Source organism: Leishmania mexicana, chromosome 29 (genome assembly GCF_000234665.1).
Source record: "Leishmania mexicana MHOM/GT/2001/U1103 complete genome, chromosome 29".
NCBI lineage: Eukaryota > Euglenozoa > Kinetoplastea > Trypanosomatida > Trypanosomatidae > Leishmania > Leishmania mexicana.
In genome coordinates this window covers 1,132,532-1,154,953 of record NC_018333.1, presented here as the reverse complement: position 1 = coordinate 1,154,953, position 22,422 = coordinate 1,132,532, and the positions used below count along the sequence as shown (strand labels likewise).

Below are 22,422 nucleotides of genomic sequence, written 5' to 3'. Positions count from 1 at the left end.
CCGAAGCCCCCCCCCCACACACACAATGTTCTCTCCACTTCTCGTGGTTCTCGCGAACCCCTCCTTACTAAATGCAAGAAGAGCTGCGGTGTTCTGAAAATCTCTGGAAACATCAATCTGATTTCCATTGACTTCTCAGAACCGGCCGTGCATTTTTCCACACACTTTTTGCGATTTCCACAGTTCACGTAAAACAAAGATGTGCTTCATTTTTATCACTCCCAGTCACAACCAGTTGACGATTTGAAGGCTTGCAAAAACAGCCCAGTCCAGGGAGTAATGCCATCGTTTTGGTGCAAAGTTGTACCGGTTGTCCGATGAAGAGGGAAATTGTGCCGTATTCATCGCCGAGTCGCAAGCCGACTTTTCTCATGCTGGATCGTGTTGAAACCCTTCTCGTTTGTCCGCCCCCTTTTCACTTTTTCATCTCCATTCACAACAGTTAGCCCTGCAGGTAGGCAGCATTCTCCGCAATGCTTCGAAGATCCCACCGCTGCTGCATGAAATACGCCAATCTGGAGCTCACCACACGAGGCGAGTTTCCTCATGGTATGAAGGAGCCTGGGTTTGTGAAGAAGCTGGACAAGAACATCCCTTGGTACTTTTCGACCTATCGCTCCATGTACCACTGGCCCGTCGCCGGAGAGGGTTGGAGCGATCTAAACGAACCTGAAAAGCATCACGATCTCCACATGTACTACACGCTGGCGTGGTGGAAACTCGGTGAGGGCATTTTCGATGCTGACGACGAGGATCGCTAAGCATTAGTAGCACGAATCTTTCTGAGTAGACGCATACAGTACTGTTGATATGTGTTTTGCTCGAGTCAAAAGCAAAAGCAAGGGTCTACGCAAGTGCGGGACTTGAATATATATGTGTGATTGTACTCTTGGCACCAGTGGATCGCTCTCTGCTACACCGAAGCCACAAGAGCTGTTACGTCAGCCAATACAACCTCGTGCAGCATGCTGGTCATTCCTTTTCAATATGCTCCTGTGAATGACTATAAGCAGGAATGCATACCTCAATCTCCAGCTTTCCTGATCACCTCTGCATATCTTGTTTCCTCGTGCCCTCTTCACTGCCTTTCACAGTAGCATGTTCAGCGGGCATAAAGGCTGCTTAGAGGATTCCGCTTTTTAGGTTGTAGGATTGCAACGATGCTTCGCCGCACGGCCGCGAAGCTGTATCGCTACCAAGAGTTTGAGATGCACAATGAGGCCAAGTACCCGTTCAACTATGCACGCGAGGCTCCGAACACATCTGTTTTTCACCAGTATCAGCTGAACTTTTGGATGTTTTGGGGCTATGGCCGTCAGGAACTTTGGATCGACCGTGACAATCGCCGCTACGAAACGACCTGGGAGATGTTTCGCCGTCTGCTGATGTGGTTCTTTCCGTGCTACTTTATTTTCCCGTTTGGTATTCCCAAATTTATTGCCGCCAACGCATTTGGCGAATACGGAGAAAAACCATATCTCGACGCGATGATGCACTCGCCAATGGACAATCACTACATCGAATGGGGCGGTAGCACCCTTGATGCAGAGTGGCTGCGCCACATACACTCGAAGGAGTCCTTTTAAATTGCTACGACCGCTTTCCTCCTTTTCCTTTTCAAGAAACTACTAGTAGGTTTTGCTTTGAGCTTCTCTACGTCAATACTCAAGACATACGTTGGATCGGGTGAAAGGTCTTTTCCAAGCTTCAGCGCACGTCTCGTTTCGTAGTTTTTTTTTCTTCCTATAGACACTTTGTATGCCAAGCGTATCGAAGTCTCATTTGTGCTGGCTGTAGTGGAACTTGTACTATAGTAGGGATGAGGGAGGCCGAAAAAAAAAGAATGAAAACATAAAGAAATCTGTCAGCTTTGTTGCGCTTATTCTATTGTTCTGCTTTGCAGAACCACTGGAAAAGGTCTCTATGAACAGGGCCGGCTTATTTTCATTTGCGGTCTCGCTTATTCTCGCGAAGTGTGTAAGCGCAATGGCGCCTTCGTTACTTTCTTGTGCTCGTCCTTGCCTGCTATGCCTTTTGCTGACACGAACATTATATGTATACATACATATATACTTATGTATGTGTGTATGCATCCGTTTGCACCTACTCTTAGTTTCCAAGAATAGACAGCATTATGAGAGCGCGGTTGCGCCTTTTCGATGGAACGCAACGAGTGCAAAGCGTTGGTGCAGCGCGGTGGCATGCGACTTATGGAGCAAAGGCGCTCAAGCACAAGGATATGCTAGCAAAGTATAGAGATCTCACAGTGGTGAAAGACGATCTCACGTTGCTGGAGAAGACTGAGTCTTACATTGCGAAGTGGCGCCTGAACAAGTGGGAGTTTCGAGTTCCGCCTCTGCTCTACCCAGCGGAGCGAGAAAAGGTAATGCTGCAGCAAGAGATACTCAAAACTCTTTGCCTGAATCGAGCAGAGGAGCACAAACACGTTTTGAGCGATATTCAAATAGTGGCAGCCATAACCGGTATTTCGCCCGAGAGTGTTCGGGCGAAGAACCGTGCGTGGCTTCAGGAAGAGGCTTCCAAACTTCGATGGAAAGGAGAGGTTAACAAGGCAAAGGAGCTCCGAGATGCTTTTCTGCGCCTGGAGGTATACGGCTCTCGAGATCATCGCTTGCTGGAGCGACTTTGTTGCATTTACGGCATGGGCATGCAAGGTACATTCGATGAGGCGTTCAGCAACATAATTGTTCAAGATCCGTCGACTGGCAAGCTCTCTGTTGACGAAGCGAACCCATTTGCCGAGCTGCAGGCGTACATTCTTTCTCGATATCCGCAAATCGATTTAATTCACGACTTTCTAGGACTCAACGTAGTTTCAGGATACCGACCCTCATTGAGCCGCTTTCTCATTCACTGCCTGTCCAACAAGAATAACGTTTCAAACCCCGTCTCCAACGGGCGAGTTCTTTTGCATGTGAGCGCGAGCAAAGAGACATTGTTTGATTACGGGGACAGCAAGGGTCAGATCGCGCACGACGACTCCATCTATGGATTGCCCGACTTTATGTACGTCCGCGGAAACGACATTTTTCTGATTACTATCGCGGCAGACAATCACTGGCTCCGCAAACGGCAAGTTCCGCACACAAAGCAACTCGAAGGGATTGCGAGGCGCTGCAGCTTTGTTCTGGGCATTCCGTTCGACAAGGTGCGCATCCGCAACCTTCTGCTTCCGCCGAACTACGTAGATTCGAGCTCGCTTCGTCGCCTTACGGAGAGCGTTTTGGATATGTCACCAGCTTCTGTGAAGGAGGCAGTGCCGTGGATTTCTTTGTACGAGAAGGAGCTTGATGCACAGGATGTGGACTACTGCGAGTTGGAGAAGACAGTAAATGAGGAAGAGTGGCTGACGCTTTAGTGGAGCTTCAACGCCGAAAAATCTGCGCATCGTCGATGTGCCGCATCCGGGGTGTTTTCCTTTCAGTGAAGGTTGTCTTGGCGTTGTTAGGAGAAGCACATGAAAAAAAAAACATACAGACAACAAGCAGTTTATCAGAATCATGACTTGGGGGGGGGGGCTGAATTATTTCAGTGTCTGAGGCACCTGTTGAGTAAGCGTGTTTTATCAACGTGCTGTCATGTCTGTTTCTGTTTTCCTGGCTGTTATTGACTCCTCTTCGTGGCCACACATGACAGGCCATTGTAGTGCTTTCAGATGAGTGAGTAGCCGCGGCATGTGCTCGTCGGTGCCTCCTAGTTGACTTTATCTGCGCTTCCTCACTTACTATTCCTCCATCCGTTTCTCTTTGTAGTACTTGTTTTCTGTTTGTTTTCTCTATAGGCCTTATATGGGGCCCATGTCAGCAGTTGACTTCACGTGTATTGTAAGTGTGGTGTTGTACTCGTTTTCTGAGACTGCCGGGACGTATGACGAGTATGGACCGGTGAGCTGTGCGCTCATTGGGAGCAAGGCGAACGACACAACTTTCAAGCTCGGCTGCTATCGTGACAACAAATACATCTGCACCGCAACTGTATCGCCGAGCAATGATGCTGGAGCTCATATCGCTCGTGACGGCGCGTACGTCACATTTCGTGATGAGAAAAGTCACTACTGGTCTTTGCAGTTTGTTGCAGAGGACGCCGCCATTGAATTCTGTGCGCAGGTTGCAGTCGCCATGTTTGGCGCGGCCGGCGAACCGACGGACAGCATCCTTTCCTGTGACGTCGTGAAGGGCAAGGAAAACAAGCAGATCTTTGTCGGCAACCTCGTCAAGGCTTTCTACCGTGTATGGGTGGTGCAGTCTAACGACTCCAGCGACGGACTACCGCGTCTTGGCAGCTTGCTGGAGAAGGAGAGCGAGGATCCTGTGAAATTCACGGCGCCAGCTAGCCATCAATGTGTGACAGCATCGATGCGAGGCTTCGAGGGCATGACAGTTGGTATGAGAGAAGGAGGGCAACGCCTCCTGGTGATCCCTGTTAGAGCAAAACGTGGGCGTGGGCCAAATGTCAACATGTGCTTTTATGTTGAGGTTGTTCGCCGCAAGGACCAGCAAACCTCGTCAACATCCCAGTCCCACAGAGGCGCCAAGGAGAGGGGTCAGCTACTTTTGACCGGGGGTGATGGTGGAACGGCTACAGGCTTGCCGGCGCAGCCTCTTGCCATAAGCTCTGGCTTCGTAGATGGGCACTCGGCGATGGTGGCAAGCGGCTTCAGCAAGGAGCAGTTTTTGCTGGTGGACAGGCTGCGCGATCAGGTGTTTACTCTCACACAACAGCTGCGTGACACTCGGCGCGAGCTGGACAGCCTTTGTGCTGACCTGAAACGTCACGAGCGCCAGTCTGGAGCGCAGAGCTTGACGAGGGCACAAATCGAGTACTCGATTGAGCATCTTCTTGCCGAGGGTGACACTAAGAAAAAGGTATTGGAGGACAAGAGAGCCCTCATTGGTGAAACAGAGGCACGAAATCGAGAGTTGCAGGCGCGACTCGCCAAGTTTCTACAGACGACAAAAACATTGGGGGAGGAGACCAAGGCGGCTCTTGATGATAGCGCTGGTGAGCGCATTGAGCTGGATCGGCAGCTTGCTGACACGCAGGCGAGAATTGTTCGGCTCAATGGTGAGGTAGAGGATTTGGGTCGACTCCTCTTCTGCCTCGAAGATACTTTTCGCGTGACAACATTAAAAGTGAAGGAGGAAAAGCTGCGTCTGACGCTCTCTATCACCGATCATGAGGGGCACGAGGAGAGGCTGCTGAGGCTCCAGGAGAAATACAGTGAAGAGGTAGCCAGGCGCAAGCTCTTGGAGTCAAAGTTGGCACCCTTACAAGAGGAGCTGCGCAATCTTGAGGACGATACGCAGCTCAAAGAGTCACTGACGCAGCAGATCAGAGCAAAGACGGAGAGCGACAGAACGCACTACACCCAGCTTATCCAGCAGGAGCGAGAGCAGGCGGCAATTGAACTAAGGCAGCTCAAGCAGGACCTCATTGAGGAGCTGGCCGCGCGTGATCGGCAGTATGACGAAGCAAAGGAGAGGGCTTCGGCGGAAGCCTACGAGCAAGGCATGGCACAGGGCGTGGAGGAGGGGCTTGCGGACGCTGCCAACGAAGGGGATGTGATTGCGCACGACATGGCGGTGAACGCGCAGCGATGCAAGGCCGAGGCAGCGGCGTTGCAGGTGCGTGTGCAGGCGAACTGCGCCGCGAACGAGGCAGATGAGCGCCGTCTCACCTCTCAGATAGAGTCGCTCGAAGCTTCATTGGCGCGAGTTCTTCACGACAGCAACACCCTCTCCACCCAGCTTGAAGCGGCGCAAGAGGAGCACGCTGTCAAGGTCGGTGATGTGTACCAGCGGCTCGTTCGCCTCATCCGCTTGTGTGGTGCCGCCTCAATCAGTCAACCCTGCTTGGCAGCAATGATGCGGGCTGCCGAGTCCGGGGCAGAGTTTGATCCCTTCCGCTTCCAGCAGATGGAGAGCGCGAGGGAAGCGCAGCTGGCGCGAGACGAACGGGCTGCTGTGGCGGCATGGGTGAAAGCAAGCGTGTACAATCAGCCCACCCACATGCCACCGCTCCGTCCACCGTTCCCCTACGCCCCGACGAGCAAAGGTCCCGTGCTTTCCGCGGAGACAATGGGAACCAAGGTGTTACTGAGCCCAGCAGTGCATCATCGCCTTCCAGTTTTGACGGAGACATCTACATCCATCTCAGCAGAAACGCCAGCGCCGATTCCGTCAGCAACCCCGGCGGCTCCTAGGGAGGTAGAACCCGTCATTCCTGCGCCTTTGCTTGCAGTGCCACCGACTCCAGTAGCCCCTGCCCAACTCTCTGAGGTGGCAGAGTCTCAGCAAAGCGAGCCACAGGACACGGCGGCCATTCAAAAGGCGTCACCTCGACAGCGCGTTAAGTTTCCTTCGACGAAGATACGATACTTAGGTGACAGCGGCGCAACCGGGGGAACGGAGGCCACTGCGAATCAGCGGCAACCTTCCCTTTAGGACTTGTCCGCTTGCATGAGCATCTCCCACAACCTCAAGCAAATCCCTTTAAACAGGAGTAAACGCGGGAACAAAAAGCGCGTTACTTTGAGAACGCAGCGCACCCACTTGTAGCTAGTGATCGGCTTCTTTCCTTCCCCCCTTTTTCCCCTTGCTCATGTTTAAGTTGCTCTTCTTTGGCGTACTTCCGGTGTCTCTTTTTTCCTCCTGCTTTCCAGGTGATTACTCACCTTTGCTCGGAGTCGCTGATTATCGTGAGCTCAATTTCTCCCTGTGTGTGTGTGTGTGTGTGCCAACCGAGTTTTTCTCGGAAGAACTCTCCGTGACGTAGCGTTGCCGCTTGCCTCCAGCTCTGGAACACCAGGCAGTCGTTTTTGAGTGTGTGCTTTTTTTTTTTGCGCCACCTGCTGGCAAGGCTTACGCACACACGACTCGTCTACCTGAGACGCTGGCACCTTCAATCAATACTGCGGTGCCTTCCCTGCTGCATCACCTTTTGCACGTTTCTCATGACGCCTTCTTCTCATCTCTCTCTTTCTCTCTTGCGTGCCTCGACTCACCCGCGTACGCTCCCACGCGTTCGCACCCCTCCCCATTTCACGCAAATCAATACGCTTTCAACACGTCACGACTCCGTCCCACCCCTTTCCTGACCGAACACACACCTACACAGAGAATTGTGTGTGACAACATCATGACGACCAAGCGCCGCAACCACGGACGTTCGAAGCCCGCGCACAGCCGCGGTCGCGTCAAGCCGATCCACTGCTTCAACTGCGGTCGTCTGACTCCGAAGGACAAGGCCGTCGGCCGCTTCGTGGTGCGCCGCATGCTGGATGCCGCTTCCGCCCGCGATGTGGCGGAGGCGTCCCCGGTGTACGGTGCGAACTTCCCGATGCCGAAGCTGTACATGAAGCAGCGCTTCTGCATTGCGTGCGCTATCCACAGCCGCACCGTGCGCGCTCGCCCGGTCGAAAACCGCAAGATACGCTACACGAAGAAGGTGCCGTTCCGCGCTGCCGGTAAGAAATGAAAGAAAAACTGCGCGCGGGGTCAACGATGACCGAGCCACACATGACGCTCTTACCAACTTCATTTTGTTACTTTGAGTTTCTCTTAGAAGAAAACATGCACACAACAAAAAAAGACAGGACGCAGGCCTTCAGTGTGTAGAGGGTCATCTGCCTAGCCTAGGTGAACTGTCGGGCGCGTGAGGACAGGATGCAGGAGGCAGGCTACGCGCTCTGTCTCAACCGTACAGCAACTCACACACCGCTGTCCTTCCTATGGATGCGTCATTGCTGCTCATGGTAGTCGGACTACAGACGTGTGAGGGGACGTGTCTTCATCAAAGCGTTTCACGTGTCGGCGTCTTCGCGTTCCTTTTCTGCAGATGACTGGCGTGCGCAAGACTATGCCCCCCACTCCCCGCATTTTACGTCAGAGATTCTTCCGTTGCTTTCCTATCATCAGGCTTCTCGATGCTGAACGATTACGTGCTTCACTATCGTGTTGGTTCTTTCTTCCATTTGCACCCCTCCATGACTCCTCTCCTTTTGTCGAAACAAAAAAATCGTACAAATGTCCGCCACGTGGCACACATCTGCTCACGTTTGTGCGATGACACCGCTTCATGCATGATCACACACACATACACACACACACACACACCCGTGCAGAAGGAAATTCCTCGTATCATCACATTTTCTCTTCACTCTCCCGCCCCGCGCAACAGGAGCCGAAGAGTGACAAGAGTGTCCTTGCTCTTTGCTTCTCTAGTGTTTTGTTCCTTTTCCCCCCTTCTTCCCTTCTACTGCGCCTTTGTTCCTTTTTCTCTCTACCTCCCGACCCTCATCCCATCGCCGCGTCTTTTTCGTGCTTTTCTCTCTTTTTTTTATTCCTCGCTTTTCTTCCCCCCCCTCTCTCTCTCTACCCTGTCTCATTCGCCGCGGTGCTGGCTTTCCGTTCCATCCGCATAGATCCCCTTCCTGAACGCACCGATACCGCTCTGCAGAAAGAGACATCCCATCAAACGCGCCCCAATCAACTAATTACGACCGTCACCACCTGATTCGAGTGTGCGCACGTTTCTTATTCCCATCTTTCAACACCGGCACAGCTTGATCTCTCTCTCTCTTGTGCATCTTCTTTCTTTTGCGCGCTTCGTTTTTACTGGATCCTTACTAGCTTGTCCCTTCCTTCCCTGCGCGGCTGCGAGCACGTCTCTCTCCATCCGTGTGTCTGTCATTAGCTTTGACGAAGTGACGAGTGAACTGCATCTGCTCGAATTTGGTGCTTCCTCCCTTCCCTCAGCCTCCTCATCGACAAGAGTAAACGCCAAAACGCTGAAGGGGGTGAGCTTCATAGTGTTGTTTCCAGCGCTAGCTTTCGATCTCGCTCTTCGGGGCTCGGCGTCTTCTCACCAACTTCTTTTTTACCCTTCTTTTTATTAGTTTCGTTCGTTTCCCGCCACCTCCCTCCCGAGTGCGCTGTATCGTGCAAAGCACCCCTTAGTCACCGTGCCAACGCCACGAGCAGCTGAGGCACATCATACATTGTTGACCTCGCCCCTCCCCTCACTTTTCACATTCCTTTTTCCATTCAGGCGCTGCCGTGGAACAGCCCATTACACGTCTTCGCTCTCACAGCCATGCGTCGCTCTCTGCTGCTTGCCTGCTCCGCCGCCAAGGGTGGAAGCTGGGCATCCATGTCCGATGCAGAGATCATGAAGCAGGTGGAGAATAAGAAGATTGCATTTTACGGCCTTGAGCAGGCGCTTGCCCCCGACTATGACCGCGCCATCGCCATTCGTCGTGAAATTGTGAAGAAAAAGATGTGTCCATCCTCTGCTGCCACACATCCGCTGGAGAGGGTTCCCTACAAGAACTACGACTGGAGCAGTGTTGTGGGCCAGAGCTGCGAGAACATCCTCGGCTACGTTCCGGTACCGGTAGGGCTGGCTGGTCCGCTGCTGTTGGATGGAGAGGAGGTGGCACTGCCGATGGCGACGACGGAGGGTGCGTTGGTCGCGAGTGCGCACCGAGGGGCTCGCGCCATCAACCTGAGCGGTGGATGCCGGACAGCGGTGCTGAAGGAAGGCATGACGCGCGCGCCTGTAGTGGAGGTGAACTCCTTCGACGAGGCCATCGCCGTGATCAAGTTCTGTGAGGAGCGGTTCAACGTTCTGAAGGAGGCCTTCGAGTCGACGACCCGCTTCGGGAAGTTGCTGAGCATCAAGTGTGCCATGGCGGGTCGCCAGGTGCATATGCGGTTCTCTGCCTTTACTGGAGATGCGATGGGCATGAACATGATCACGAAGGGCTGCGACAAGGCGCTGCAGGTTCTGCAGGAGCACATTCCTTCTGTGCGAGTGCTGACCTTGTCGGGCAACTTCTGCACTGACAAGAAGCCGTCTGCACTGAACTGGGTGGAAGGACGCGGGAAGTCGGTCGTGGCGGAGGCCGTCATCAAGCGAGATGTGGTCGAGGGTGTTCTCAAGTGCACGGTGGACAGTGTTGTGTCGCTGAATGTGACTAAGAACCTGCGCGGTTCTGCGCTTGCCGGTTCCATCGGCGGCTTCAACGCACACGCTGCTAACATCGTGGCCGCGCTCTACATCGCCACTGGTCAGGACCCCGCACAGGTAGTGGAGTCCGCAACCTGCATGACGACGGTTGACAAGGCTGGTGATGATCTCGTGATCAGCCTCACGATGCCGAGCATCGAGGTCGGCGCCGTAGGCGGTGGTACAGGTCTGTCGTCGCAGCGCGCTATGCTGGAGCTGATGGGGTGCGCTGGCTCTAACAAGGAGGACCCAGGTGCCAACTCCCGCCAAATCGCACGCGTCGTTGCTGGCGCAGTCGTTTGCGGGGAGCTGTCACTCTTGTCCGGCCTTGCAGCTGGGCACTTGCTGAGCGCACACATGAAGCTGAACCGCAAGCCCCCGACTCAATAAAGTTGCGCATGGAAGTTGCGATGTTTGCTTTGGCGGAGTTGGGGTGTTCTTACTGGTGCTCGTAAATGTTTTATCGAAAGGACGTGACTGCTGCAAGATTCACTTGGCATGACGCTGCGGGTGCGCTGCTGTGTGGTTGTGCGCCTACATTTCTCTGAACGCGCGACGTGTAATCTTTTTCGCCTCTCCAGCAGCCCGCTCCTTGATGACTCGAGGTACGCCTCAATGCGCGGCATCCTCATGGCCCCGTGCAGCCCCTCCCCCTATCCCCCCTTTCCCCCCCTGCCAGTGCCGAGCCGCCTCGCGTGGTGACAGGGGGCACCTACGACGTGGGAAAGCCAGAGCGATGCATCGCTGCTGATGTCGGTGCTCAGGTGGCGGATGGCCTTGCGTCGGAGCGACCTGCGGCAGCGAACACGTTTGCACCACCCACGTGATGTGCAGGATGTCAGCGCGACCGAAGCGTGTCTGGCCCGGCCCTCACTGCTTGCTGGGGGAGAGTTCGAGTGCCACCCCGAGGGGGATGCAGCGCGTGGCGGCCGGGATGATGGGATCGGCTGTGAGGTAACCTGCGCGGCAGGGGTGGGTGGTGTTTGAGGCAGGGTCCGTGCGCAGGTGGCTGGGTCGGTGCATTGCCGTAATGCACGCGTGTGCCGCTGCTCTGCAGCAGGCAACGGGGTCTATGACGTCTCCGGGGGTGTTTGGAGTGGAGCTGAGCTCCTGCTTTGCGGCAGAATGGTCACCTTCATAGAAGAAGAGCGTATCTGCTCCACAGCTGTGCTCACGTCGGGCGTGTGATATGATAGGGAACTCCGTTCCTCCTCTGCTTCTGTTTTGCGCTTTGGACGATCATCTTCCGACCGCTCTCCCTCTCTGTTTACTTTGGCGTGGCTAAGCGCTCCTGTGTGACGGCATGCTTGAGGTGTTCATGTGTGGCGAGTGCTCCATGATAGCAACTTCCGTTGCTCTTATCGTGCAGGCCTATCAAGAGCCAAACAGAGCAATTCAGGCGGGTAAGTAAGCGGAAGAATGACGGAACTGATCGTTAACAGCGTACCAAACAGTGCAATCAACAGCACTGGTAACAGCTTTGATGTGGCGGCAAATGTCTAGCACCTGACCTGCATCCTCCACAACATATTCACCACATCACGATACTGTTTTCGCCCCGTTTTCCCTTCGGTGTTGTTAAAGAAACGACAGATTATCTGTGTTTTCTCCGACTCTCTCTGTAGGTGCGCAGATTTTGTGTGTCTTGGTGCAAAGGGCGAAGGCTTCAAGGGACCAGCGAGACTGGCTGGCTGGCTGGCTGGCAGGTGTGTGCCTAGTGTTTCCGTTCGAGATCTGACCTATGCACAATGCAAACTCTCTCAGATGCACACGGAACGCATTCCGTCCCACTGGGCAGACTGGCAACGTGGGCTCACTCTCTCGAAAGTCTTCTTTATCTCTCACTATCCCTCCTTTTCCCGTAAAAGACCAGGTGCATGGCGGGGCGCTGTTCAAGCAACCCTGACCGTACTCGACAAGCCTACACATGGACGTACAACGTGATCATCGACCGTGCAAACGGATTTGTGTCTGTGAGAGCACGGCTCTTCACACGACGACAGCGTATTCGACTAGTGATTTTGGTATCGAAAAGGAAGGTGCCTTCCCTCCTGCCAGAGATGGCACTGAGACGCACACTACTTCTTTTGTGCTGTCGCCGTGCCGTTTGCGTGCGTGTTACAGCGCGCGACTCAATGTCTTTCCCTTTCCCTGTTCCATCCTCACTCTCCTCTTCTCTTCCTTCTGTTCGTGCCGCACCGCGGGTTGGTGTTTTCGCCCACCACCCGTCCCACCTCCCCGCCGCGTTCCCTCCTTCATCTGCGCATGTTTCAACATTCCGACCTACGCTGAAGCAACAGTTCCACCTGCATCTTTGGCGCACGCACATAACGTCCGCGGAAGGCTCTCGCGGTGCTGTCTTGCGTCCGCTCGAGGTCAACGTTCAATATCCATATTCACACCGGGGGATCACCAGCAGAGGGAAGGTTGACTGTCCACCGATCTCGCTGTCTCTCTCTCTTTTCACATTACCGTAACACGCGCGAAGGCACGTGCGTTAATAGCGGACAAGGAGGCAGTAAAGAAAAGGAAAGAAAAGAGAGCAACCACCGTGCTTCACGGACCCCCTTGCGAGAATGAACAGCAAGGCTATCTTGTTCGTGTCGAACATATCATCGATCGCAAACGCGCAATACCTAGAGCGGTTATTCTCTGCGTACGGAACTGTGCACCACGTGGAGCTGTTCGGCGAGGGCCCACACCGCTACGCAGAGGTGACATATGGCTCAGTCGATGACGCCGACGCTGCAGTTGCGGCGCTGCACTGCCACTACCAGACATGTCGAAACTTGCCGATGATTGTCCTCTACTCGAAGAATAGTCCAGCCGTCTCCGCCTACGGCCATCAAGTCGGGGAGGAGTTCATGAAAGCAGCAGAGGAGAAGCGGCCGCCTCGCCCGCTCATGTTAGACGAGTTTGATAGCAATTACCAACGCCTCGGGGTGCAGCCGCCGCCTTCTGAGAGCGAAATCATCCTCGAGCACCACAATCCGGGTTACTAGCGAGGAAAGGGGGCGGAGGGCGCAGAGTGAGGAATCTACGCACGACTTCGATAGGCATGATCCTCTCCTACGTCTCTTACTCTCTGCCCCTTTCCCCTGTTCTCCACTCGCCTCATAAAGTCCCAACATGGCGATCGGTCCTCTTGTGTGTCCCGGCTCAAACTTGAGTGAGAGGGGTGCGCTACGTAATTGGAGGCGGGTGGGGTCTTGTCGGGTGTGGTCGGTGACTGACAGGACTTTATCGCTGACCTTTACTTTTGCTTCATTCCATCTCTTCACGTTTCGTTGCTGCCGCTGTCGTGAAAGACGAGTTCCTCTGTTTGTTTGTACCCCTGTGTATCTGCGATACTTCTTGCTCGTCTCAGGACGCATGCTCGCGTTTGTGGTTGTTGCGCGTGTGCCACGCTTGTGTTCTTGTCGCGCATAGCACCGTCCTCCCTCCTTGAATTGGACCGAGCTGCAAAGGGTAAGGTGCGCCATTCGTTAGAATAGGATGAGGTGCATTTGTTTTGGCGTGCGCGTGTGGGTGCTGTTGGTCTGCACCTTGCCCCTCTTTCTTGTCCACGTCCACTCCACACCACCACGAGGCCTCATGCACCTCTCCACTCCCTTTCCCGCATCTGCTCGAGTGTCCCACTTTCCGACCGTCATCACGCCTTTTATTCTCCGAGCTTCTGTTTGCCATGTTTGCTCTTTCTGATCGCATTTGTTTTTTGGTATCTCCATATTTCTCTGTACTGCGTGTATATGTACTTTGCCCCCATATCCACTGCGCGCTCTCTCCCTTGGGCCTCCCTCTTCCATTCCTCCAGTTCTGACGAGGACGAAAACGGAAGTGGTGAAATCCCCCCCTCCCCCCACCCACCCTAAGGCACCCAACCACGCAGAAAGAAAATGGAAAGAGGCCAGCGCTACTTCCTGCCATTAGATGCATGCGTGTGGGGTCTCGAGAGCGAACGCATGCTTGTGTGTCAGAGGGAGGGGGGCTTGACAGCTTCTAGGACCGGTGCCACCTCTCGCGTTCACCGCCGTCCAACGCTGCAGTGCGCCGCGGATGCGCGGGGCCGGCGCACAAATTCTTTTGGCAGTGCTCATATGTGGACAACAGATGTGTGCATCGGTGTTTCGTGTGCGACTCCTTCACCTCCTCGACAGGTTTCGAGAGCCGCTGTGGCCGCTGTGGTTCTTTGGCGCGTTTGTGTGCGCTTTTCCTTTCTTGTTGTGTGATGGTACTTTTAACTGACCACAGACTCTCTCGCTATCTTTGGCCCCTTTTTTGCCTCTTCGCCCCCGCCGTACTTGCGTGTTTGTAGATGCTGCCGTTTGGTGTTTCCTCTCCAGCCCGCTCCTTGATGACTCGAGGTACGCCTCAATGCGCGGCATCCTCATGGCCCCGTGCAGCCCCTCCCCCTATCCCCCCTTTCCCCCCCTGCCAGTGCCGAGCCGCTTCGCGTGGTGACAGGGGGCACCTACGACGTGGGAAAGCCAGAGCGATGCATCGCTGCTGATGTCGGTGCTCAGGTGGCGGATGGCCTTGCGTCGGAGCGACCTGCGGCAGCGAACACGTTTGCACCACCCACGTGATGGGCAGGGTGTCAGCGCGACCGAAGCGTGTCTGGCCCGGCCCTCACTGCTTGCTGGGGGAGAGCTCGAGCGCCACCCCGAGGGGGATGCAGCGCGTGGCGGCCGGGATGATGGGAGCGGCTGTGAGGTAACCTGCGCGGCAGGGGTGGGTGGTGTTTGAGGCAGGGTCCGTGCGCAGGTGGCTGGGTCGGTGCATTGCCGTAATGCACGCGTGTGCCGCTGCTCTGCAGCAGGCAACGGGGTCTATGACGTGCCGCGGAGTGGGGGGTACGAGGAGAGTGGAGCTGAGCTCACGCTCTATGGCAAAGTGAAGAGGTCGGAAGTAACAAGAGCTGGTGCGCATTGTGGCAGCTCTCTGCCCTTTGCTTTTGGACTTTCTCTGCGCAGCTTGCGACGTCGACAGTGCGTGATTATCGGTCACAACAGCACCCATCTGTCTTTGATCGCGCTGTAAACCGACTCGGCATGTCTGTGTGCCGTATGCGAAGCCCCGATTTGGCGACGAAAGAGCGGTCGACGTGTTTGCGTTGGTCTCGTTTTTTCGCCTCCCATTATCTTCCGCTGCCGCTATACGCCCTTTGCCTTCTTTTTCGTCAGAGCTTGAGCAAGGGGTTCGCTCACACACGTCCGGGTCTTTCTCCTCTCCCTGCTCCCCCTTTTCCGCCTTCCGCGGCCACAGACAGAGAGGCGCACAGAGAACAAGCGCAATACACACGGAACCACTCACAGGTACTTTTGTGTTCGACGTGCGCCCGTCTTCTCCCCTTCCTAAAACGACCACCCGCACAGAAGAGTCACGGGAAGTTTATACGGCGGCAGCATTCTTTGTCTTCCTCGTGCGCATATACGCTTTCCAATTTCCCTACCTCTATACCGGCACGCGGCACGCACCCGCCGGCACTGCTGCGCCTTTCCAGCAGAAGAAACGCATAGAGAATCCAAATGAGCTCTAGCGAGTCACGCGCGGAGCGGCTGCGCCGCGTAAACCGCTATAAAGCGGTGCAGGCGGAACTCGCTCGACAGAAAGAGGAGGAGAACTTTGCTGCCATGCGAGCAGCCAAAGTGAAGGCGGCTGCCGCTGACGAGGCCCTAGCCGCCGAGCTAGCTGAACAGCAGCGACTTGAGGTAAAGGACGCGAAGATGCTGCAGCTGGTGCGCGACTACCCGGAGGTGCGGTCGCTAGAGAGTCAGCTAAAGGACGCCTATCTCCGGAAGAGTCGTGCGGAGCAGGTGACGGACCGCAGCGCCGCTAAGGCGCTGGAGGTAGAGGAGCAGCGAAGGTACATGGAATACCTTGCCGAGCAGGACCGACTTGCCAAGGCAGAAGAGGAGAAGAAGCACAAGGCAGACATGGAGCGATTCCGTCGCCATCAGGCAGCGCAGCTAGAGATAATCCGCCAGCATCGCTGTGCCGCTATGGAGGAAGCGAAGCAGCGTGAACAGGAGCGCATCGCCGTAGATGCTGTAGTGGCTCGAGTGCAGGAGCAGGACTTTCTCGAAACCCTCGCCCGTCGCGACCGGCAGCGTCGGATTATGGAGGAGCAGAATGAGTTCTGCCGTCTCCGCGCTGCTATTAAGAAGGCGGAGCAGGATCGTGAGGCCAAGGAAGAGGCGGCGATTCGCGCCTACCTCGATGAGCAGGCACGTAGAAAGGAGATGGATGACAAGATGGCGCGTGAGCGGGACATTGTCAAGGCCCGTATTCTGGAAGAGCAAGGCCGTCGCATTGCCGAGGAGGAGCGCAAGAAGCGTGAGCTGGAGGAGCTGCTTCAGGAGTACTACGAGGAGGAGCGGCTGATCAAGGAGCAGACGCTGATCGCGGCAGAGAAGGCGAGTCGCGATCGCATGGCAGCCGCGGTGAATCGCGAAAACGAAAGGCTCATCGAGCAGCGCCGCCTTGCCAAGGAGGAGCAGTTGGCTGAGGAGATGCGCTTTCGACAGGAGGCAATGGAGCAAATGGCTGTGGAGGCAAAGCTGCAACAGCTCAACCGCCAGAAGCAAGCGGAGATTAAGCGGCAAAACATCGCCGAAGCACAGCAGCGTCTAGAGGAGCGCCGACGTCTCAAGGAGCAGGAAAAGGAGCTAGAGCGCAAAGTGGAGGAGCAGGACCGCAAGCAGGAGGAACAGATCCAGGAGTACATCCGACGCGCCCGCGCGCAGCTCTTGGAGCAGCACCTTCCCAGGCTAGGCTCGTATGCCCCTGTGTTCGCCATGCGGGACGAGGAGAAACTTCAGTACTTGCCTCAGTTAAAGACTGCCAACGCTGCACTACCGACACGCTAACGGACACACATCTATATATATATTCCCTCATTTCTTGTCGTCCTTGTGGTTGACTGCTGCTGTCACGTCCAGCTACGCTCCTCCGCTCCGCTCTGCTTCGCACGCCCACGTTTTCTTCTCTCGCGTGGCTACGAGGTTGCGCGCACATCGGCGGTGAAATGGACTGTGCAGGTGAGTGAGTGTCGCAGGCAGGTAGCCCAATTTTGCATGTACATAGAACGCTGCTGCTGCTGCCGTTGTTGCTGTTGTTGCGGTGTGGCCCCGTGAGCTTTTACCGCTCTTCCTTCTTTGAAGCGCTTAGAGGTCATTATTATTTTCTTTTGTTTTTCGCTTCCACGTGTGCAAGTTGTGAAGCAGATGGACCCAAGCGCTGGTGCTGGTGGCCCGTCGCGTGCGCCTCTCACTCCCATTGGTTTGTGCTGATTGCGAATGGAAACACAACGGCAAAGCGGACAAGCTTGCGAAATCGGCAGTGGCGGACGGGCAGGCGACACTTGTACGGATTACGGAGTCGGCCACTGGTCTCCGATGCCAGGCCGACAGTCGCCGGAACTGCGGGCTACACGACGCGGAGCGCGACGGCAAGCGCTACTTGGCGGCGACCGTCCCACATCAGAACGAGGATGCTGAGCTGACGAGACGATAGGCGACCCTGCTCGCTCAGCTCCGCGCGGGCACCTGTGCGTGCTTTGGATTCCTGCAAGTGGCGGGTGGCTGGCAGCGAGCCCCTCCCCCATCCTCCCGCCAACAAGGCTGCCGTGAAGCGGGCTGCAAGATGCGAATGTGCGAGCGCTGTACGCATGTGCTGTCAACCACAGCCGGCATGGTGTATTGCATTCCCGACGAAGCATTCAGAGGTCCGAAGAGCAGGAGTGGTGAGCGAGAGAGAGGTGCCCCGTAGTGCATGCCGATGATGCCCACAGTGCATGCGCGCGAAGTGTGCGGCATCTCCTGCGCCAGACCGCGCGGCACGTATCCGAAGAGGGGACGAGGCGGGAGAGGAGGGGCCCGCTAGATGCATGTCCCGACTCGACAGCATGACGGTCGGTGCAAGACGACCAGGGCGTAGCGGCAGTGCGGCAGCGGCGTGTGGGCTGCGGCTATGCATGCGCGTGCTTTTGCGAGTTGCTGCGTTGTGGCATAATGGCGCATTGCTCGGAAAAAGAAAGAAGATACAGTGGGGTCTTTTTTTTGGCGTTCGCGTCTATGTTTTCTGCGCAGGCGCCCTTCCTTCCCCTGTATGTAGTGTATGGTGGTGATGACGCGCGATTCGAGTTTTCCGTTTTCATTTGTTTCTCGCGCTTGCCGTACAGGCCGCGTTTGGGTTTTTGTATTGCGTGTACGTGTTGCCAGCCAATGCACGGAGGGATAAGTGAAGGTGCCTCCTTCCGCCTCCCTCTCCCAGCAGCAGAGCACTCAACAACCACAAAGCAGTATGCCTCGGCACTTACTTTCTTTCCATTTCTTTTTCGAGTTTGACGTCGTCATTTGTGGGTGGCTCTTAGCGCGCAAGCGTTGTCCTCCCTCCCCACCGTGGACGTCAGCTGCTTTCGCATGGACCCACACCATCTCTCACATGCCCGGCCTTGCGCTTTGTTCAATTCGTCTCATCATCCGCCATGTATGATGCGCGTGATGCGGGTGGCTGCACTGCGAAGAAACGGGGGCGGGCTAGGGCTCGCGAGATGGTGTCTTCCCCCTCTTCAATGCTGTTGGCTCTCTTTCGACGCCCCCACCCCCCTTTCCAGCAGACATACCAAGGTGGAATGCTGCACACGAAGAAGCTTCTTTCTCGCTCTATCGTAAGCGTTGGTGACCACGCGCCTCTCTGTCTCCTTCCCTGCCTCGCTTTGTTGGTTTCTTCCGCTGCTGGCGCGTGTGCCCCACTACGACACGTGCCATATACGCCGGCCATCCCAAGAACGCCAGAACCATAAGAGCAAGATCACTCAGGCTTGCTGCGTGCCCATAAAGGCGAGTGCACCTTCCTGCGGTACCTTTCTTCTTCTCACTTCCCGTGGGTGGGTAGGAGGTACACGTCCACGCAGGTAAACGTGTACGCAAGCGTGTGTGGGTGTGTGGGTAGGCTTCCATGCCGTCTCGTTGTTCTCCACTTCCTTTACCAGCGGCTTACTTTGCAAACTCCTGGCGGCGCTTCTGCACCCAGCTATGCGAGGCCAGGAGAAAATATGGAAGGCGGCCCCGCTGCCGCAGGCTTTCCACGCTGCTCTCGAGTCGGGGAACTGGCTGCGTGCGCTTCAGCTTTATCAGCGTCACCCATATCACACCCCACCCGCAGACACATTTGACCTCTTGAAAGCCATCATGCACTACACCGGCGTCGGCGTCGAGGATGTGAAGGTACGCTTTAATGAGAAGATGCGCCTTTCCGCCAGCTTTCAGCGCCGCAAGTCTGAGGAGGTGGAGTGGTCGTTGTTTTGGGAGGCGCTCAACAAGGGCGATGGTAAGATGATCAGCGATGCTCTGTCGGGGGCTAGCGTGGGTGGTGCCACCCAGCAGATTGGCATGGCGGAGGCGTGTGCGGTTCTGCTGAAGGGGGCGGGGAAGGAGTGGCACACGCGCCTCGTGGACGACTTACCCTTTTCCACTGTCACCCGCTGTAGCCTCCTCCACGCCGCCCTCGCAGAAAAGCGCCCCGACGTGGCAGCGGAGATGCTCAGCCACGCGCGTGTGACCCGCTCTGACTTGAGCAGCTTGTGGCCGCTCATGGCTCAGTGCACCTGGGAGGAGGTGCTGAGTATGATCTCGGCCTGTCCAAAGAACGCCGTTCCCTACAACCAAGCGCTCCCTTTCATCCTGAGGCAAGGCTGCAGCTTGCAGACACTCTCCGAACATCTCGAGCACGCCCGGGTCTTGGGGGATGCCGACGTTGTCGCCCCATTGCTGGCGTACGCAGTGGAGATGGAGGACTGGCCGTACGTCGAACGGTGCGTGGGTCATTTAGTCGACATTGGCAAAATCACCCCTTCTGCCCGTGAGGCCTTCGGCCATTTGTGCAAACTGCATGGGCCGAAGCGCGTATGCCATCGTCTGATGGAACATCACGTGGAGCTCTCCAGCATGACCATCGAAGACCTGGAGTCCCTCCGGTTTTGAGGACGGGGCGGGGCATTGGTGGGCTGTGGTGACGAGTGCAAAGGTGGAAGGGCTAGTGCTGGCGAGACAGGTGTGACGCCTGCCTCTCTCCTATGAAGGTGCAACCCCACCTCCCCCATGCATTTGGGTGTACGCTTGTTAGACGGCTATGCCGCTCCGACGCCGCTGCCGACCTTTCTCACGGCCCTTTTTGTTCGTTGCGGTTTCTTCCCTCTGGCAGGTTCGGGGTGGAGAGATCGAATGGAGGAGACTGCAACAGGGTGCGTGATGTGGGGGTGAGGACGGCTTTGAAGGCGGCGTGTTTTCTTCTTCATGTCTTCTCACAGATCACTGCTGTGCGGTATGTGTAACGAGTTGTACGCAGGGGCGGCGAGAGAGAAAGAGACGATGGCCGGGATCGGAGAGAAGTGCCTTGCCGCGGAGGGGAGGGGCCAGTTCAAAGGTACAGAGAGAGGGGAGCTAAATATACAGAGCAGCGCCACTACACTGAACTGTGTTTGTACCTTGGGTCGCTGCCATCGTTCATCCCCCTCCCCCTCCTCTTCCCCCCTGCTCCGAATCCTTTTCCTTCATCTCTTGCGATGTCTTTTTCAGCCTCGATGCGACAACCACGGGGAGGGATGAGATGAGGGAGACGGAGCGCGCTCTCCCTCCCTCTCCTCCCTCAATATCTGCTCCTAACTTGAAGGTGCCTGTCACAGCCCGATGAATTCTCAACTCTACGCACAACCACTTACACGCTGAAGGTAATACAGCTGTGAGGCGTAGGTGTGGTGGGCCGATGGTGCCCATCGTGGGCGCGCCTTCAGCGGCATGTAAAAGAGCAGGACGTGAGTGCCGTCGCTGGACAAATCTGAGGCCTCCTCGACGCGACGGTTGACTAACGACCACATGGAGAAAACAGACACAAGGGACGGGGATGCGGCAACATCCCACCCTGCGCACCGCTGCTTTGTTTTCCGCTTTCCATGTGTCTATGCTTCCAGACGGTGCGCTGTCTTCTGCACCCTTGGCACTTTTCACTTATCCTCGCCCACACGTCGCTGGCTCTTGTTTCACTCTCGCCTCTCCCGCTCCCCTCCGCCACGACAGTGTATCTCCTTTCGACTTGGCATTCTCCTCTTCCTCCGTGAGCGGCGTTCTTTTTTCCCCCTTTTGTTTATTCTCTGATCAGCTTTCGCACAGTGTATTCGGCGGTTGCACAGCGCATCTTTACTTTCCTGTTACGTCTTCTGTAGGCGAGAAGGATCTTTGCCCAGTTATTTGTTGATGTTGCCCACAATGGCCGCTCTCAAAGTGCTGCTCCTACTGTGCTTGGCCACCTTGGTGGCGACGACATGCTTCGCGCAGGTGGCGCAGGAGGCAGAGATAAATCCGCATCCGCTGCTGTTTGTGTCCAAGACGACATCGAGCGACGACATCGTCCTTGGCTCCTCTGTGGAGGTGGTGATCACGGTGACAAACTACGGCCAGAGTCCCGCCTTTGACTTGAAGATATCTGACCTGCTGGAGGACGGCTCGCTGCAGAGCAAGTCTATCGCCTTCCTATCCTACGGCGATTCGGAGACGCTGCGCTACATGGTGACCCCTACCGCACTGGGCAACTACGCCGTCTCCGTTGCCGAGGTGACGTACAATGTTGAGCAGGGCAATACTGCGACGTCCCGCAAGGCTCTCAGCAACCTGATCCGCGAAGGCGAGGCGTACTACTACGGCGAGGGCGTCGATGACGAGAGCTTTCGCGGCGTCATCTCCGTCCTCACCCGCGACCGCTATGAACGCCTGCACGCGCGCTACATCAAGGAGTCGACGGCGTACATCTTCCTAGGCGCCATCCCGGCGCTGTTTCCCTACGTGCTGTACCGCGTGAAACAGAGCGAAGTGGACGTGCTGCTCCGCCAGCGCAAGGCTGGCAAGTAGGCAGTTGGGCGTTGGCGTAGGGCGAGGGTGATTCACCCACCCCACCCACACTCACATGGACTGCCACCAGCGACTAGTGGCTATCTACCAGTCTCCCTCGTGGGTGCCCATGACGGGGGAGAGAAGAGGGGAAGGAGGAGGGACTGGCGCGGAAGGGACAAGGGAGGCAGGTTTGAAGAGATCGCTGGGCGCCACTCCCGGGGCTCACTTCGATGCTCGTGTGTGTCCCTCTCATCGTTACCCCCGTAAAGTGGCTGTTTCAATCAACGCAACGGCGACAGGAAGGGGGAGGGAAGGGATTCGATTTGGGCTTCTGTTGACCTTTTCTTTTTTGCTTCCTCCTCGTCCGCTGCGTTGTTGTGTCTTACATGCCATGTAGGCACTCGATATGTGTGCGAACGTTGGGCGGTTCGGTAAAGCTGACTCTTCCGCCGCCGCCACCGCCCCCTCCCTCTTTTTTTCTCCGCCAAATGGATGCATCGTATGT

At 55.9% G+C, this 22,422-nt stretch overlaps 10 protein-coding genes across 10 annotated transcripts; all 10 read left to right on the top strand.

Moving 5' to 3' along the window:
• Window positions 1-473: 473 nt before the first annotated feature.
• On the top strand, window positions 474-761 carry LMXM_29_3235 (conserved hypothetical protein; the record flags this gene model as incomplete). Its single annotated transcript, XM_003877420.1, has 1 exon — window positions 474-761. One exon carries the CDS (start codon window positions 474-476, stop codon window positions 759-761), a length of 288 nt encoding a protein of 95 aa, XP_003877469.1.
• A 399-nt stretch (window positions 762-1,160) lies between these two features.
• On the top strand, window positions 1,161-1,586 carry LMXM_29_3230 (conserved hypothetical protein; the record flags this gene model as incomplete). The annotated part of the gene is made up of 1 exon (XM_003877419.1): window positions 1,161-1,586. One exon carries the CDS (start codon window positions 1,161-1,163, stop codon window positions 1,584-1,586), a length of 426 nt encoding a protein of 141 aa, XP_003877468.1.
• A 653-nt stretch (window positions 1,587-2,239) lies between these two features.
• Window positions 2,240-3,379, top strand: LMXM_29_3220 (conserved hypothetical protein; the record flags this gene model as incomplete). The annotated part of the gene is made up of 1 exon (XM_003877418.1): window positions 2,240-3,379. The coding sequence occupies one exon, from the start codon at window positions 2,240-2,242 to the stop codon at window positions 3,377-3,379; it is 1,140 nt and encodes a 379-aa protein (XP_003877467.1).
• A 430-nt stretch (window positions 3,380-3,809) lies between these two features.
• On the top strand, window positions 3,810-6,464 carry LMXM_29_3210 (conserved hypothetical protein; the record flags this gene model as incomplete). Its single annotated transcript, XM_003877417.1, has 1 exon — window positions 3,810-6,464. One exon carries the CDS (start codon window positions 3,810-3,812, stop codon window positions 6,462-6,464), a length of 2,655 nt encoding a protein of 884 aa, XP_003877466.1.
• Window positions 6,465-7,158: 694 nt separating this feature from the next.
• On the top strand, window positions 7,159-7,497 carry LMXM_29_3200 (putative ribosomal protein S26; the record flags this gene model as incomplete). The annotated part of the gene is made up of 1 exon (XM_003877416.1): window positions 7,159-7,497. One exon carries the CDS (start codon window positions 7,159-7,161, stop codon window positions 7,495-7,497), a length of 339 nt encoding a protein of 112 aa, XP_003877465.1.
• Window positions 7,498-9,114: 1,617 nt separating this feature from the next.
• LMXM_29_3190 (3-hydroxy-3-methylglutaryl-CoA reductase,putative) lies at window positions 9,115-10,419 on the top strand (the record flags this gene model as incomplete). The annotated part of the gene is made up of 1 exon (XM_003877415.1): window positions 9,115-10,419. The coding sequence occupies one exon, from the start codon at window positions 9,115-9,117 to the stop codon at window positions 10,417-10,419; it is 1,305 nt and encodes a 434-aa protein (XP_003877464.1).
• Window positions 10,420-12,605: 2,186 nt separating this feature from the next.
• Window positions 12,606-13,031, top strand: LMXM_29_3180 (conserved hypothetical protein; the record flags this gene model as incomplete). Its single annotated transcript, XM_003877414.1, has 1 exon — window positions 12,606-13,031. One exon carries the CDS (start codon window positions 12,606-12,608, stop codon window positions 13,029-13,031), a length of 426 nt encoding a protein of 141 aa, XP_003877463.1.
• Window positions 13,032-15,662: 2,631 nt separating this feature from the next.
• LMXM_29_3170 (conserved hypothetical protein) lies at window positions 15,663-16,898 on the top strand (the record flags this gene model as incomplete). The annotated part of the gene is made up of 1 exon (XM_003877413.1): window positions 15,663-16,898. One exon carries the CDS (start codon window positions 15,663-15,665, stop codon window positions 16,896-16,898), a length of 1,236 nt encoding a protein of 411 aa, XP_003877462.1.
• A 2,169-nt stretch (window positions 16,899-19,067) lies between these two features.
• LMXM_29_3160 (conserved hypothetical protein) lies at window positions 19,068-20,015 on the top strand (the record flags this gene model as incomplete). Its single annotated transcript, XM_003877412.1, has 1 exon — window positions 19,068-20,015. One exon carries the CDS (start codon window positions 19,068-19,070, stop codon window positions 20,013-20,015), a length of 948 nt encoding a protein of 315 aa, XP_003877461.1.
• Window positions 20,016-21,296: 1,281 nt separating this feature from the next.
• LMXM_29_3150 (conserved hypothetical protein) lies at window positions 21,297-21,935 on the top strand (the record flags this gene model as incomplete). Its single annotated transcript, XM_003877411.1, has 1 exon — window positions 21,297-21,935. The coding sequence occupies one exon, from the start codon at window positions 21,297-21,299 to the stop codon at window positions 21,933-21,935; it is 639 nt and encodes a 212-aa protein (XP_003877460.1).
• Window positions 21,936-22,422: the final 487 nt, after the last annotated feature.